Source organism: Callorhinchus milii, unplaced genomic scaffold (genome assembly GCF_018977255.1).
Source record: "Callorhinchus milii isolate IMCB2004 unplaced genomic scaffold, IMCB_Cmil_1.0 Scaffold8, whole genome shotgun sequence".
NCBI classification, from domain to species: Eukaryota; Metazoa; Chordata; class Chondrichthyes; order Chimaeriformes; family Callorhinchidae; genus Callorhinchus; species Callorhinchus milii.
The window spans coordinates 18,767,511-18,784,024 of record NW_024704749.1 but is presented as its reverse complement, the minus strand read 5'-3'; the positions used below and the strand labels follow the sequence as shown (position 1 = coordinate 18,784,024).

The following is a 16,514-nucleotide window of genomic DNA, read 5'->3' as shown; positions in this document are numbered from 1 at the left end:
TTTCTGGGTTGTCAGGTCGCCATAGATATCAATTCCTGTGCGATGCACGTGCGCTGGCAGCACGTGCTAAGGCCACTTTATGTGCAGGAAGTAACATTAGAGCTGCTCACAAGCAAGAAGTGACAGTACAACTCAAAAGTCAGCCATGTTTGTAGTTCAACGTAATACAAATGTAAATCCTTGCATTTGATATAGCGCCTTATCACGTCTTTGACACGTCTCAAAAGCGCTTCACAGAATGTACTGTAAAGTGAATTGACTGTATGTTTTGTGGGCAAAACGCAGCAGCCAATTGCATACGGTTAATACTCCCATTTATTTTCAGATCGTCACATGAAAGGTTTAATCTCTAGTTTAAAGCAATAGAATATCTCAATCCTCCCTGACTTCAGTGGCAAATTAGGCAAGTGGTTGGGCCTCTAAGCATTGGTTTATCTGGTTGTTGCCATAGGTTCTTGTGAGCTCAGTCCTTCCTTTGTTTGTACAGCAGTTTCTGGGAGGGGTGAGACTGGGCTGATGTGACCATGACAGCATTGCTTCTCAGTTGCAGGATATAAATAATTATTGTGATAATCCTAGCAACAAGGCTCATCTTCTGAGTCTGGCACACTTCAGGATTGCGAAGCTATTGTTGTAATCCTGCGTCTGATGGACTGAGTGCCTCACGCTCGGAGCTGACATGGTCTGTTGACGTCAGTTGTCTGTCTGATGCAGGGCTCGCCCGCAGAGAGTATTTCCCACAGATACAACAACAACAACAAGATTGCATTTATAGAGCGCCTTTCACGTCGGGAGGACGTCCCAAGACACTGGACAGTTGGGTCGGGACCCGAGCAGGGGGGGAAATGGTCAGGGTCAGGGTGAGGGGAGGGAAGGGAGGGAGCGAGGAGGGGGTAGAGAGTCGAGAGGGGAGTTGAAGGTACGGTTGAAGAGAAAGGTCTTGAGACCGGCCTTGAAGGAGGAAAGGGAGGAAGCGGCGAAGGCACTGGGGGATAGAGTTCCAGAGCCTTGGGGCTGAGAGGCTGAAGGTCCGGCCACCGATGGTAGGGCGGTTTGGGCGGGGGATGTGGAACAGACTGGAGCCAGAGGAACGGAGGGCACGGGCAGGTAGGTAGGGGGATAGAAGGTCGGAGAGGTAGGAGGGAGCAAGGCCGTGAATGGCCTTGTAGGTTAGGATGAGGATCTTGAATTCGATAATGCTTTCTCAGCCACTTTCAGATCAGTAACAAGTCTCATACAAGATCCTGGTACCACAGGAAGAACTAGCAATCATTTTCGCTCCTTTACAACCACCCCTCCCCTCCATATGTGGGTTGCAACGAGTGTGCTGGCTGAAATCTCGGGAGACATGTTAGCTATTATGTAGCACAATCGCGGGTTTGGCTTGGATCTGTTTTAACCGAACTTTAACCTCACATGAGTCACTTTAATAATAATAATAATTATGAGGGTAGACATAACCCTGCACAATGCAGAAGCACCACCTGAGCCAACTGTTACCCAGGGAAGGGAGCATTTTTTGCAGTCTAACTCTTCTGTTTTTTGTCACTGTTCAAGGGGAGCTCTGTCAGAAATTCAGCTCCGTGTGGAAAACATTGGCGGCTAAAATATTTGTCAAATGCCTCGCACCTTCAGGATTCAGCAAAGTCAGGTTCTTGGGGAATGTCAGTCGGGAAAGTGCTCCGAGATCTGTAGCTTCTGTCAGATGTCGTTCATTATTCTGCTTCCAGGTAACTGAGACCTGTGAAACCTTACCAGCTTTGACCTGCAGCTATTTTCGGTTCAAGACTCTTCCATCTGATGAAGAGTGTGGGTATTACTTGCATTCAGGGTAGGTATCGAGTAAGAAGAAACTGAACAAATTGCCAAGCTAATGCAAGTGACTATCCTTGACGGTTGTCTGACAGTGGGGTCCAGAGTGTGGTTACAAAAGGGGAGTGTGATTCACATTCTCTCGTCTTGCAACGTAGCCGACGGGCATCTGAATGAGCTCTTTAGTGAATAGAGACATTGGTTTTCGGAAGATTTTTAAAAAAATCACGGGATTGAGTGGGGATTTCAGGGCCACATGTCTTTGGAAGAAGGGGTGCATTTCTTGCAGTGCAACTCTGCCGTTTTCTGTCACCGCTCAAGTGGAATAGGCAGAGCAGACTTGGGTTGTGCTCTGCCACTGTTGAGCGCCCTGAGTGAGGGAAACTATATAAATGCAAGTTGTTGTTATTGGGTTGACGGAATAGGAAGTGGGTCTGTTGGAGGATGCTGGCTTACCCACTCTCAGTAATGAGGACTCTTTAATTGTATGGTTGTTTTTTTTTAAAAAAAAATTCCTGTGGATTTGTTCAAGTGTGAAAGAACAGTGAAATAATTGTGTCTGAAGGAAATGGCTGAATACATTATAGGGAAAGGTTGGAAATCGACAAGACAAGCTCCGGTCTGTTGCCTGTCCCCCGGTTACACTATTGCAAAATCCATCTAAAACCCTTCCTCTTCCACTGTAGCCTTTTATGGACTTTTGCATCTCTTCTATTTCCTATCTTGCTCAGTTCTCATTCCATCTCCATAAAGTGCGTTGAGATGGTATTATAATAATACATAATATTATTTAATAACAATAATAAATTAATAATATTATTATTAATAATAAACATTATTATTAGTGGTAGTATCTTATCCTATGTGAAAGGCGCTGTATTACATCTGTTTCTCTTCTGTTGTTCAGGGAGGGAGGGAGGAGGGGGGGGGGCGGTGGAGAAGAGAAACAGATGAGCGCATAATAAGAGGTTAGAAAAAAAAGTGAGGCTGTATGCGTGCAGGCTTGTGTCTGAAATGATAACCTCTTCCTCTTTTGTCTACTGATTATTTATTTCCAGTTACTGCTTTGTCTTTATTGTAACAAAATGCTTTGCTGATAAGAGCATGCTATTCCCTAAATTGACCTGCGGTGTGCGAGCAAGTAAAAAGGTTGGAGATCATCCTTGTGTTTGGAGAAGATCGAATCCTTTGCGTGAGCACCTTCAGCTGCTTTGTGCTGAGCACACGTAAAAAAACGGACCTCGGATAGAAGTAGTGAACTTCATTTGAATTTTTTTTAAAAAAAGTGCAGCTTCTGAATGTTTTTCTGCTGGCGGAGAAGGTTTTGTGTTCCCTGGAGTGATCCACTTTCAAACCCTGCATCACAATGAGGAGTATCGATCTGGTGAAGCAACTGACATCCAAGATAACCCTGGAATTTTGGCAGCAAGGACAGTCAATTTGAATGACTGGCTCCTTGTCTTTGTGTGTTTCCTTCCCACCCCAACCTCTCAGGCAGCTGACTTTGCTCCCCACGCCCCACTACCCACCCTATTCTTCCTCATTTTATTTTCTCTACCATTTTAAAATTATTTTATTGTCACTTTTTTTAATAAATGAAATGCGTGAGTTCAGTTTGAAACCACAGTCTTCTGACTCAGAGGCAAGAGTGTTGCTAACCGAGCCAAGTTGACAACTAAAAATGTATTAGCATAAGTATTTTATTACTTTCCCTTTTCTCCTCATTGCATATTAGTACTTAGTGATAATGTTCTTTGGTAATGTTAATATAATGAAATGAGCATTCAGCTGCCTGTTTGGGATCAGTACAGTTCATTACGTGTCCTGTAATGAACACACTCCATTTAGATTTCTGAATTTATACTAATGTGCTAGAGCACTGCAACTAGTTGTGGGGAAGGATGTTTTAGAAGCAGGAGATTTGCGTGATATTCTTAGCAATAAATGTTAACAGTTCTGTAAACTAAGGCAGCAGAATTAATGAAGGAAGCTGAGATGACGCACATCCCCAATTTGTAGTTAAACTGATCTGCTTACCAGCACAATAGTCATTTAAAAATGGACTTCCTGTGCTTCCACACATCACAGGAGTGGGTGTGCAGTTTTGTCAAGTGTGTGTGATAAGCTTTCTGTGTGGGCGAGGTGGCTAGGTAATTTATCAACCACTTAGTTCTCTCTTCTCCAGTTCCTGGAACTCCTTCCCGTCTCTCGCTTCATGAACCCCTCCAATCGGGTTTCCGTGCAGTCCACAGCAGAGAAACAGCCCTGGTCAAAGTGACAAATGACATTCTGTCCATCTGTGCCCAGGGCTCCCTCTGTCTCCTTGTCCTCCTTGACTTCTCTGCTGCCTTCGACACTGTCGATCACTCTATCATCATCCACCGCCTCTCTTCTCACCTCAACCTTCATGTTTCTGTTCTTGACTCATTCAGACTGTACCTCTTGCACCACCTCCACTTCATCTCCATAAACGGTTTCTCCTCTATCCCCCTCACTGTCTCGTTCCTCAGGGCTCTGTCTTTGGTCCCCTCCTCTTCACTATCTACATGCTCCCCCTTGGTGACATCACCCGCAGACATGGGATCAATATCCACATGTATGTGGATGACACGCAACTATACCCCTCTGCCTCTACCCATGACTCCAGGACCACTGCTGTCCTGACTGAATGTCTATCGGACATGAAGTCCTGGATGAGAGCTAATTTTCTTCAGTTGAACGTCAACAAGACCGAGGCTCTCCTGATTGGCTCCCGTCAGCACCTTCTCACTTCAGGCGCTGACAGCATCACCATCCATGGCTGCACACTCCTCCTTGCTAAGCCAGTCCGGAACCTTGGCATCTTGTTTAACCCTCAACTATCCTCTCTAGCACACGTCTGCGCCATGACCCTCTCTGCCTTTCCCCATCTCCGCAACATCGCCTGGCTCCGCCAATGTCTCACACACCTGGCCGCTGAAACCCTCATACTTTCATTATATCGAAGCTTGACTATGCCAATTCCCTGCTTGTACACCTCCCCAACTCCTCCTTCCATAGGCTGCAGATCATCCAGAACTTTGCAGTCTGCGTCTTCTCCCGCACCAGGTTCCGTGACCCTATCACCCCCATCCTTGCCTGACTCCACTGGCTTCTCATCATACAGTGGATACAGGTCAAGATCCTGGTCCTCACCTCCATGGCCTTGCTCCCCTCTACCTCTGCGATCTCTTAACCCCCTGCTGGCTCCCTCTGCTCAGTGGGCTCCGGCCTGCTTCACGTCCTCGCCTCGCTCGTCCCACTATTGGCGGACGGGTCTTCTGCCACTCTGCCTCCGCCCTCTGGAACTCCATCCCGCAGTCCCTCCGCCTTGCCCCCTCCCTTGCTTCTTTCAAGCCCCATCTCAAGATTCTCCTCTTCGACCGTGCTTTCGATCTCCCTGCTTCCCCCCCTGCCCTCCGCCCTCCTCAACCCTGAGCCCCAGCTCGGGTCCGAAACTCTGTCTATCCAGCGCCTTGGGATGTCCTCCCGATGTGAAAGGCGCTATACAAATGTAATTTTGTTGTTGTTGTTCTCCTCCCCCTCAACACCAGCATTTTTCTTCATTTCACACTTATTTATTGTGATAGTCTGCTTGTATCAATTTTCCCAACTTTCTAAAATAGTGAGAAGCCCTTCAAAAATATATAGATAATTCACAACTCCCATGTTGTGGTAGCCACGATCACTGTATATCAATGCTAGCCATCAAGTTAGCACAAAGCACGTGGGAATTGAATACTTCTGGTATCTGTTCATAAAGTCAGGCAGGTTTGAATTGTATTCAGGTCTTGGTTAAATATTTTTTGCCAGCAGCAAGTGATTAGAGACAAATTCTACATCCAGTAAACCTACTGTTCTCACTAATCAGAAGCCAGTGGTGGACTATGCCCTTATAATAAATTATATAAGTTTTCAAAAATAGGTTTATTTCTAGTCATTTTCATTCTGCGGGTTCCTTGTGGAGAGGATGGGAGTGATCTGCAATTTGTGTTAGTTTTATTGAACCATAAAATGTTACAGACAGCAAACAAGCTAGTTGGCCCATCAAATCTCCAGTGATATTTTCTCCATATCACTCACTCAAGTACTCAGATCTTACATTGAACCTTCACATCTACAGCTCCATTTCATTTCTGAGTCAACCCTTTGGCAGGTTGATCGTGGAGTTCTGTTTTTATTTATTATCGTTGTTCCAGGATGAACACAGAAGAATGCGACACAAGGGCAAAGTTTGCCTGTTTATGGCCCGCAATGTTTTGCATTAAAGGGACTTTGGACCAATTGTAACTGTATGGTAACTTGTTTATTGGATGTAGCGATACATCCAACTCATAACATAGAATTTTTGAAGCACATTTGATTTACAATGTTCCTGCCTCATGTGCCAAGACCCATTGAAGTGGGGCCACGAGAGGAAAAAAACACCATTGTTCCCACTACCTCTGCAGATTCTTACTAACTTGTTTTCTGCTCTTGAGAAACTCAGGACACAGGCATCATATACTGACTTTTATGACCTAGACTGGGAGGTGCAGTGTGTGAAATTACTAGCGTGACCTTTTACATCATGCTTTGAAATGAACAGATAGACCAGAAGTCTCAATTCACCACTGAATCATAACAAAATACTCTCTGGGAGTGTCAATGACCTGTTGAAGAGAGACCTCACCCAGTTTTTCCATAATGAATACACTGGAAGGTTAAAGTATAGTTCCCTTTAGGTTGAGATTACAACAGTGGTGCCAAGTAGATTTACTATGGATAAAAATCTCTTCTCAGCCCTGTACTTCCTATGAAGAATAGGATATAGAAATTTAGCCAAGTTGCTGGGACTAAGCTGAATGTTTTAAATAATACCTGTAACAGACGAGCAAAAACAATTTGTTCTGTTACTACGTCACTTCGTCCCCTAACCTTTGAAACTCCCTCCCATTACCCCTTGCCTTGTCTTGATCTGTCTTAAATCCCACCTTAAAACTGTTCTCTATGACCATGATCACCTTTCCCTTCCCCCTTGCTCAGTATCTGACCTGTGAAGTGGTCTGAAGTCCCTGCCAGATGTTGCAAAGGAATGATGACAGCCGATCCACTTTACAGTATATTCTTTGAAGTGCTTTGACACTTCTCAACAACATGATAAAGCGCTATAACAAATGCAAGGATTACTATTATTAAGAGTGAGATCGAGAGTGGGAGAAAGTAGGCCGTTTAAAGATGGTTTAGCAGGGATTCTGGCACATACACTGGTTTATTATTGCTTTTATTACTACTTCAGTATTGAAGAGTTAGTTTGCTGATGTTGCTCAGGGTTTCTGATAAGGTTGGGCTCTGATGGTACAAATCATGCAATTTCAAAGAACTCAGTTGTTTGCACAAAATAAATGCTGCGCTGTACATACAATGCAGGTATTATTGTACAGCAAGTCTAGTTTCCAAACAGAAGTTGCATTGACACTGACTATGCCTTTTTTGTATGTATTCCTTGTTACTCATTTGTGGTCCAGTTTTGCATGTGGTTGATGGGCATCCTGCTGAAATTCATCCGTGTATGAGGCCATTGGCTGACTGTTGCCTAGTTTGGCAGCTGGTTCATCTTGGGGTTCACTGAAGCACTGCTTGTCACAGGACCTATCCCTTGGTGGGCTGGGATTCTGCCCAGTTGGCACAAGTTAACCCTGCAAGCCAAAGCCCTAAAGGTGGTCCTAGTTGGATGAGCACGAAAAAGTTTCCTTGTGTTCTCAATGGTAAGCCGGGTGATTTTAGCTAGTTAAACTTCAGAATATTTCTTGGAATACTAATGAAGTCCTAAAGCCTTAGCATTTGTCAACCTGTGCTTAAACTCTCTAGAATAAGTAGGGTCCATCTCTCCAGGGAGAGAGTCTGGATTCCAGACAAATGGATACCAATCGGTTGCTCACTGTGTTATCTGTTCTGGCAATGTGACCGATCATTTCCCTAATGCAACTCTCTAAGAGCAAAAGCAAAACTCTGATTGCAGTGCAGCATGTTTTTTTTCCCCCCACCATATTTGAGGTGTGGGGTGCAGTGTTTGTGTGGAAGAGCTGTATAAATTGCAGCTGTTGCGTATTATTTAATATGGTATAAATCTGGGTGCAGTGGGTGGCGACACAGATGAAGAGGGATATCTTCCCAAAATGATTAGGCGGTTACTAAGAGGACAAAAAACAATTTGCAGTGGATACTGAAGAGCAAGGCTTCTCTTGTCCCAAAGCTGCTAACAGAGCTCACAAGCCCATTCGCGTTTGATTCTGAACCTGACTTCACCATAACTGCCACCAACGGTACAGTTGTTTTCTGTCTGTTTGTACTGTTTGTTTCATTGACCTGCCCTGGTCATTTATTCCACAATGTTCTGTTAACCAAAATTCCACCTAATGTTCCCCTGTATTAATTTTAACTTGAGCTATTCTCTATAGTGAAAACGCAATTCCATCGATGTTGTCAGTCGTGTTCATAACCTTGAAGTCTTTATCAAAGAGCTTTCTGGAGTTGAGAGCTTGTTGTCTTTCAAATGGTGGTTGCGATATCCTGTGTATGGGCAGCCACAAGCATATGGATTCTCAAAGCCACAAATCTGTTGTGCTTTTACAGGAGATGGAAGGAGAACAAATAAAGTTACGCATTTGTGACTGAAATGGTAATAATCCTTGCATTTGGCATACAGCACAGCATACCCATAGGGCTGCATTGGACTGTCAGCCTGAATTATGAGTCCTGACGTGAGGTTTGAACCCACAACCTTGTGACTCAGAGGCAAGAGTGCCAACCACTGACCCAGGCTGACACCAAGCTGAAAGATGCTGTACTTGAGCCCAATATGTTGTTTACGTAAGTGTACGTTTGCATACAAATATGTTTGGATTCATATTTGAAGTTTGTACAGAGAAACTGTTACACTTGGAAACATGAGCTAAAATAGAGCACTGATGTGGACAATGTAAATGAAGTATACAGCTTGTCTGTTTACCCCTTGTCGTGGAGACCAAGAGGAAGGAGAGAAGATGAATGAACAAACAGACAGATGGATTACTGTGCTGAACCACATTGCCTCATTGGAATTTTCCCAAATGCCTTTGTTTTTCATGTCTGAACGAAAAATGTCAGAAAGTTCTCGTGGGAAAGGCCTCTGGCATTATGTCATTGAACTTGGCAAAAACTCCGCAAAATAGCAGAACACAAAACTGAGAAACGAGGGGTAACTTCACGTTCACTGATGCGCGTCCGTGCCTGTCAAACTCTGGGTGAAGTGAGGGATTGCATTGACGAGGCATTTACTGGGTTAAGCATAATCCCATATTTATTCTTCAACTGCTGTTGCCCGATTAATTAGGCGCGAGCGCACTTCGCTATTCTCGTGGCTAATTCCTCAAATAGCTCTTTACCCTGGTGCCCTCAGTAGCAGGATATCCGGTATGGATTGGCGGAGAGTCTAGCACACTAAACCAGGAAGCTTTGGTGAGTCCAAAACATAGCTATGGTGTCTGGTGTGAAAATGGGGGAGGAGAAGATCTGGCACACGGAATGATCGAGCAGTTATGATGTCATGTTTTGGTGCTAAACAGTTTGAAATGTTTGGCTAATTTCAGCTTTTTCACTCAGATAAAGTTAGTGTAAAGTTTAAGTATCTCCCTCCCCACCAAACAAAAAATCATTGGTGCCCTACGTAATATTAATACTTGCATTTCATATGGTGTCGAATCCTGTTGTTGAAACGTTTCAGTAGTTCACAGGATTTTCCTGTCAAGTGGAATGCCTAATTTACAGACGGCAATGTTCCACAAACAGCCATGAAGTGAATGACCAACATTATTGGAGATTCTTGGCCAGGACGCCAAGAGAAACTCGCTTCTCTTTTTCCGAGTAGTGCACAGGATCTTTAATGTCCACCTAAGCCAGTTGACGGGACCTCAGTTTAACATCTCATCTGAAGAGCCATTCTATCAATGTAGCGCTCCCCCAGCATTGCATTGTATTCTAATGTCAGTCTAGACTGTGAACTCCAAGTCTCGACCTAGGGCTTGACTCCCAACTTTCTGACTCGCAGATGAGAGTGCTACCAACCGCGTCAGGCTGACACCGATTGCACCGTTACCTACATGTTGACTGGTGCTAAGTATCAAGCTGTTTTACCTATCATACCGGCAGGAATGCTGTTTAAGTTTATTAACGTAAGTGTCTCACAGTGATATAATGCCTTTCACTTTGGGAGGACATTTCAAAGCGCCTCACAATATATACTGTTTATGGGTAAACATGGCAGCCAATTTGCAGCATCCTCTCATCCTAATGCGGGGCTTGAACGACTACTTTGGAGAGACTTGTGTTGTTCCCAGACCTTCTGTCAGTCAGTGACCTGGCCCTGCTGCCTGCTTTGATAGCTTGAAATGTTGATGTAGCAGGAAGTCTTTTAAATCCCCAAACCTGCCAGTGATTTAAATCAATGTGAGTTTAATGGGCATCCTGCACTATGCTGAGAAAATGCAAACCAGTATTAAGGCTGTGTTCAAAATGTATTGAATCCCTGGTTCTCATTAGGACAAATGGATGTTCAAAGCAGCGCAGGGAATCTGGGCTCGTGGGAGGACAGAAGCAGTGGGCGTTTACTGGAACAGGCTCGAGTTAAGAGGAATGAACTTGAATTTTTTTTTGGTCAACTAAGTGCGACATACGCAGAAAGCCCTTGCCATACTTCAGAATATCCAAACCAAACCGCTGAGACTTCTATTCTACATACGCATGCAAATTTCCATTTGTTTGGGATAGAGTTTCATTTGTTACGTAGTGGAAATTTCATCATGTACTTTGCTTACTGGAACTGAGAAAGTATTAGGCACAGGTTGGCGAGAGGACAACCTAAGTTTACAATGATACTTGCCTTTGATATAGCGCCTTATTACGTCATTAAGACGTCTCAAAGGATATACTGTAAAGTGGATTGACTGTATATTTTGTGGGTGAAATGCAGCAGCCAGTTGCGCACAGCAGTGTCCCACAAACGACAAACAGTCGTGGATTGAGTTCTTTACTTGCTGGCCCATGCAAGCTTTCTGCAGACTGCAGGAAAGTGCAGAGGACAGAAAATAACTCTGTTTCAGCTTTGAAACAAACGCACATGTTTCTGTATCTTGGTTTGGATTCCACCCCACAGGATGGTCGACAGAATCTGCAACTCTGTCAGTCTCAGGAAGGTGTAGAAACGCTTCTTCCTCGACAATAAATATGATATGTGTTATTGGGGCCAAGCTTCATACAAATCCGAGGCAATCCATCCTCTCTGTTAGAACATTTGGTAGTTATTAAGTGCTAAATTTATTTCACTTGCAAATACACAGTTGTTTCTAACTTGGCACAATCTTGATGTGGAGTCAATTCCAATTGTAACAGAATCAGTTGTGCACAGTTTAATAATTCTCACTACACCTGTCTCTTGTGCTCAAAGTTTTGAGCCCTCAGGCACTGAAAGACGCTTTTGTCCTTTGGAGCTAATTAACTGCAGATCAGTGTTGTTGAAAGTCACCCATTGTAAGAAACACTGTGCACAGCAATTACCCTAGGTTATTATATTTAAAATGCTCAGCTTCGCAATGGAGTCGTCACTGCCAGACTTTGAGACACAGCAGAACTGTTTAAGGGACACAGAGGCACTGTTTAAGGGACATAGTGGCACTGTTTCGAAGTGTAATCTCGCTGGGTCAGTGAGTGTTGCCTACTGGCTTTATATTTCATTGACTAGCTGAATAAATACAGTAGTGTAATAGGCTGTGCCTGTAGCTAGTTTGTCAAATCGAAACAGAAGACTTCCCAACAGAGTTTTTGGATTTGAAGATTTTGATCAATTCAGAGCATGGACCAAGGATGTGTTACTGCGTGAGATGTTCCCACATACTCAAAACCAGTGTCTTCACATTTGGAGGGTAGTGGTTGTGCCCGTGTTAGCCACCCGAATCAGTGTGGGTACGTACTGCTGTAGGTTAGCACTGTTGATACTCTGGATTAGAGGCTTCCACAGTGGTAGGCTTGTATACTCAGAACATGTTTTATGCTTTGGTCAGTTTCAGGCCACATAATAATCCTTGCATTTGATATATATATATATTATCACGTCTTTGAGACATCTCAAAGCTCTTCACAGAATATACTGTAAAGTGAATTGACTATATTTTGTGGGCAAAACAAGGCACCCAATTGCGCACAGCAGTGTCCCACAAAAAGTCATGGATTGAGTGACCAATTTATTATTATTGTTGTTTTGGAAGGAATTTCCACATAGAGTGACTATATTAATAATGCCTGTGGCTTTAGACTAATCTTTCACCACTTACTTCGTAATATCCAGTGGTAAAAGGTGACTCAGTCTGCTCATCACATCATGTATTTTGTTACACTTGAATCACTTAAAAATAATTTAAGCTCCCTCTCTCTTCCCTCCATTTTAAATCCTTGGCCCTTTGAAGGGGGTTATTGTCTTAAAGCTGGCGTTCAACAGCTTTCTTGGGCCCCGTGATTGGATTTACTTTACATCAATTGAGCTATTTAACTTCTGTTTTTTTTTTGCAAGGGTATTACTGAGCACGTGACTGACCTGGCACAAAGCTAGGCCGGTGGTTTGTGGCTGGTCTGCACAGGCAAGCGCAGCAATGTCCAGATGTTAGACCTGAGTGGTGATGTGTATGTTTTTTAAAAAGACCGGAAAATCTCTTGATCGCTTTGCTTGTTTTTTAAAACAACTGCAGTAGATGATGTGGAACTTGACTGTTTAAACAGTTTAAATTGGGGGCCAGGAGTAATAGGAGGAGGCCAAGAGATTTCATGGCAACTTCATATTTAGCACCAACCCCCCACCCCCTCCCATACTCTACCCTCATTGAGATTACTTCATGCCCTGGCACTCCCTAACTCTCCGACCTCGTTTCACCCCACTACCCACATCTATCTCTGGAATCTCCATGTATCGGTGGGTTGCATGGAAATCTCAGTTTGGTTTGGATACTCACAACGATGGTGATGGGTTTTCAAATGCGTCAGACACCCGGCTGAAAAGATTTGGAGCCGGAAGGGTTAAACTCATTGTAGAGTCCTTGTTAAGTGGGTTCAAAGCAGAGCTGGCAAGCAGGTCACACCCTGCCTGCACAAGAGTGCGTTGTAGAACATTCATTGTTTGCACTGGATTTATTGCAAACAGTTTCCACTGATGAACTCTTAAATTCCAGGGCGTTGGGGGGGGGGGGGGCGGGATATCTGACATAAACGTCAATTTCCTATTTTATTGTTAGGATTTTGTTTTAATGAAAAATGAGGTGCCTATTCCTGAGTCAGCTTGAGTGTTTAAGGACCTCTAAATCCGACAATCTTTCACCTTTCAATTTACGCAGCTGTGACTGTTACACAGAGGGAAATCTGAAAGTGGGTGCTCACTCTGGCTACTGTGTCAGGGCAAAGGTTGCTGTACATAGAATGACGTTATTAGTTACCAGTTAATTACTTTTAGACTGAAACATAGAATCATAGAATTTTACAATACAATATTACATTTGTATAGCCTCTTTCACGTCGGGAGGACTTCCCAAGGCGCTGGGCAGTCAGGGATTTGGACTCCTTACAGCACAGAAGGAGGCCATTGGGCCCATCGTGCCTGTGCCAGGTCTTTGAAAGAGCTATCCAACTAGTCCCACTACCCCGCTCTTACCCATAGCTCTGCCAGTTTTTCCTTTTCAAATACATTTCCAATTTCCTTTTGCAAACGTCTATCGAATACATCTCAGTGCTCTGAGATGCCGTCCGGCGTGGAGGGCGCTATATAAATCCAAGTTGTTGTTGAATCTGCTTCCACCACCCTTTCAGGCAGTGCGTTCCAGATCCGGTTGGAATGGGGAGCCGAGACTACGATTATTAGCTTCATATGAACTTTATATGTGATTTTATTTACATGTAATTTATGTGAAATCTAAAATATGCAGTATATGAAATATAAAGTAAAGTAAATCCTGTGAAGTGCTTTGAGATGTCCCCGGATGAATGTGAGGATTATTATTATTAATATTCCTTTTCTCATTCCCTTTTTTCTCTTTCCAGCTGAAGATTTCTTTCAACGACTCCAGCTTGCACACCACGTTCGAGTATCCCTCTGAGAGCTCTCTTGTTCAGGAGGAAGAATCTGACGAGAGTGAAGATGACGAGGAAGAGACATCCTCGAGCTTCTTTATTCCACGCCCCAACTACACCAGCTCCCCATCATCCTCGGGCAGTCCGTTACGCACCAATCCACTTGTTTCAGGTAAGTGTTCAGTTGAAGTGAAACTTCAGGGTGCAAATGTCCAGAAGACAGGAGCCTCCATTGACCCGCTGCAATTCTGAATGAATGAATGTAATAAGGCCAGCTCAATTTGCTGTTTGGGTTGGTTCACGCACTTCTGGCTGGAAAATTGGCATCAACAGCCAGACAGACTCCAGCTAGTTAAATCAAATCTTCTAATGTGGACGGTGGGAGTGGGAAGGAAAAACTGAGGTAAGTAAATACTAGGTTTGAAATGAATGCGTATTTTGTTAGTAAAGGTAAGTTAGGGGAATAAGTATAAACTAAACTTTAAAAATATAGGAAATGGCTTGATATTACCAAAACCTAGTTAGGCCATCAAACTTCAGATGAGACACTTGTGATGTGATTCCAGTACCTTTAAAACCTGCCTCTTTCCCTCCCTCCTCCCTCAACCTCACACCCCCATACAGCCCTGTCAAACTACACTCCTAAACACGCAATGCAGTTCAACACGTGGCAGGAACAAAAGTTCGAGGATACACTCTCCAGTAGGGATGATTCTCTGAAGGACACAGAGTCTTCTCAGGAAGATGCCATGGTGAGTGTGTGTGTGCAGTGTTGCAGTGTGAATTCTAGGCCGTCAGTGCCAGGTTAACAACGATAACAAATTACATTTGTATAGCGCCTTCCGCGTCAGGAGGACGTCCCAAGGCGTTGGATAGTCAGGGATCCGAACTTGAGCTGGTGGTTAGGATCAGGAAGGGTGGAGGGCGGGGAGGCTAGGGGTAGGAGGGTGACCGAAGACGCGCTCAAAGAGGAGCGCCTTGAGACGGGTCTTGAAGGAAGCAAGGGAATGGATGAGGTGGAGGGACTGTGGGTCGGAGGCATGAAGCAGGCTGGAGGCCGCTGAGCGGAGGGAGTGGACTGGTTGGAAGGGGGTAGGTGTTCGCAGAGGTAGGAAGGAGCAAGGCCATGGAGGGCTTTGAAGGTGATATGCGTTTGGGCCGACATCTCAGTATCAGCTGAGATCAGGTATTTCCAGAGTATTGAATCTAGGTTTAAACCTGGGTCATATTTGTCAGCAAGGTGCATTAAGTGCACCAAAGCACTAGCTTCCTGCACAGGAAAAGGATGAGTTAGCAAACCTAGCAGAGGATAGCGTGTTGATAAATGTGGTTTGTGACTAGAAACTGAGGTTTGAGAGAAGGAGCTGGGAGCTGTTTATGGCGGTAAACATAATAGATTTGAATACAACACAAAATTACATTTATATAATGGTATTCACAAGGTACTTGACATTCAGCGCCTTGGGAATGGTCGAGATAAGGTAGGGATGAACGTTTTGAGGATTGCTTCATTTTCTTTGGAGATCAGGGAGATTTTATTCTGAACTTCCCATCAGGGGATTCAATGTGTGAGCAGAGTCTAATATGAGTAAGATTAGGCCTGGTCTGGAAGGAGCAAGTTTACTGATCCCAGTGGCATTTTTTCCTTGTTTGTTGCCTGTTCCTGCTTTTACTCTGCGATTCACATTGCTGGTGTCTCTCAGTCAGCAGAATTAGTGGTAACTGTTTTGAGAGAGAAAGGTCAATGTTCTGATTTCATTATGAAGTATATAACTGGTGGCCTTTTCCAGTTATCCCCTGTGTTCTGAAGCACTGCCTTCTCACCTGTGGATTCAAATTTACAAAGAAATTGATAGTGTGTCCGTGTGTTTTATAATGTAATCTTTCAGCCTTGCTGAATACAATTTAGGGTCTTAAGGCCCAAAGGCCAGAGCAGCTTTAATTTTAAAAAAATGCTTCTTCCTCCCTGGAGTAACTATCGACAGCTTGTATTTACATAGCACCTTTAACAAAGGAGGCCGTTTTGAAGCTTTTTACAGATATATGGTGGGAGCCTGAGGAGGGTGGGAGGGAGAGAGGGAGGCCAGTTAGGTGGTTGCTAGAAACACTATACAAAAGAGCGATTTCAGGTAAAGTGTGTCAAGAGTTGGCAGAACAGAGAAGTAGGCAGGGCGGGGGGCTGTTGCACTACTGGAGTACTCAGAGGTAGGGTGGTGGCGAGGTAAGGACGAAGATCTTGGAAGTCTATCTGTTGGGAAATGAGGAGGCAGTGGAGCCAGTCGAAGGTGGGGCTGATGGGCTTGTGCTCACCACATGTGAAATAGTCCCTGAAAACAAAGATTCATTTCCAAAAAAACGATTAAAGAATCTGCTTTAACCAACACATTAATGAGCACTTGTGCTACAGGTTTATACAAAGGGAATAAGTTCAATCGCTCCAGAGTGTTGCAATACAATGCTACAGTTTATATTTATAGAGCCCCTTTCATGTCGGGTTGATGTCTCAAAGTGCTTAACGTGAACACATGAGCAGGAGGTGAGCCAAATTCAATTGAGGA

The 16,514-nt window shown here is 44.1% G+C and overlaps 1 protein-coding gene across 1 annotated transcript in view; it reads left to right on the top strand.

Annotated features, from left to right (window-relative positions):
• Window positions 1-16,514, top strand: part of tprn (taperin) — a 35,521-nt gene that overhangs the window by 14,753 nt on the left and 4,254 nt on the right. Inside the window, 2 exon segments of the mRNA XM_007900365.2 lie at window positions 13,927-14,128; window positions 14,581-14,708. Of these exon segments, the coding sequence (XP_007898556.2) occupies window positions 13,927-14,128; window positions 14,581-14,708 (330 nt within the window).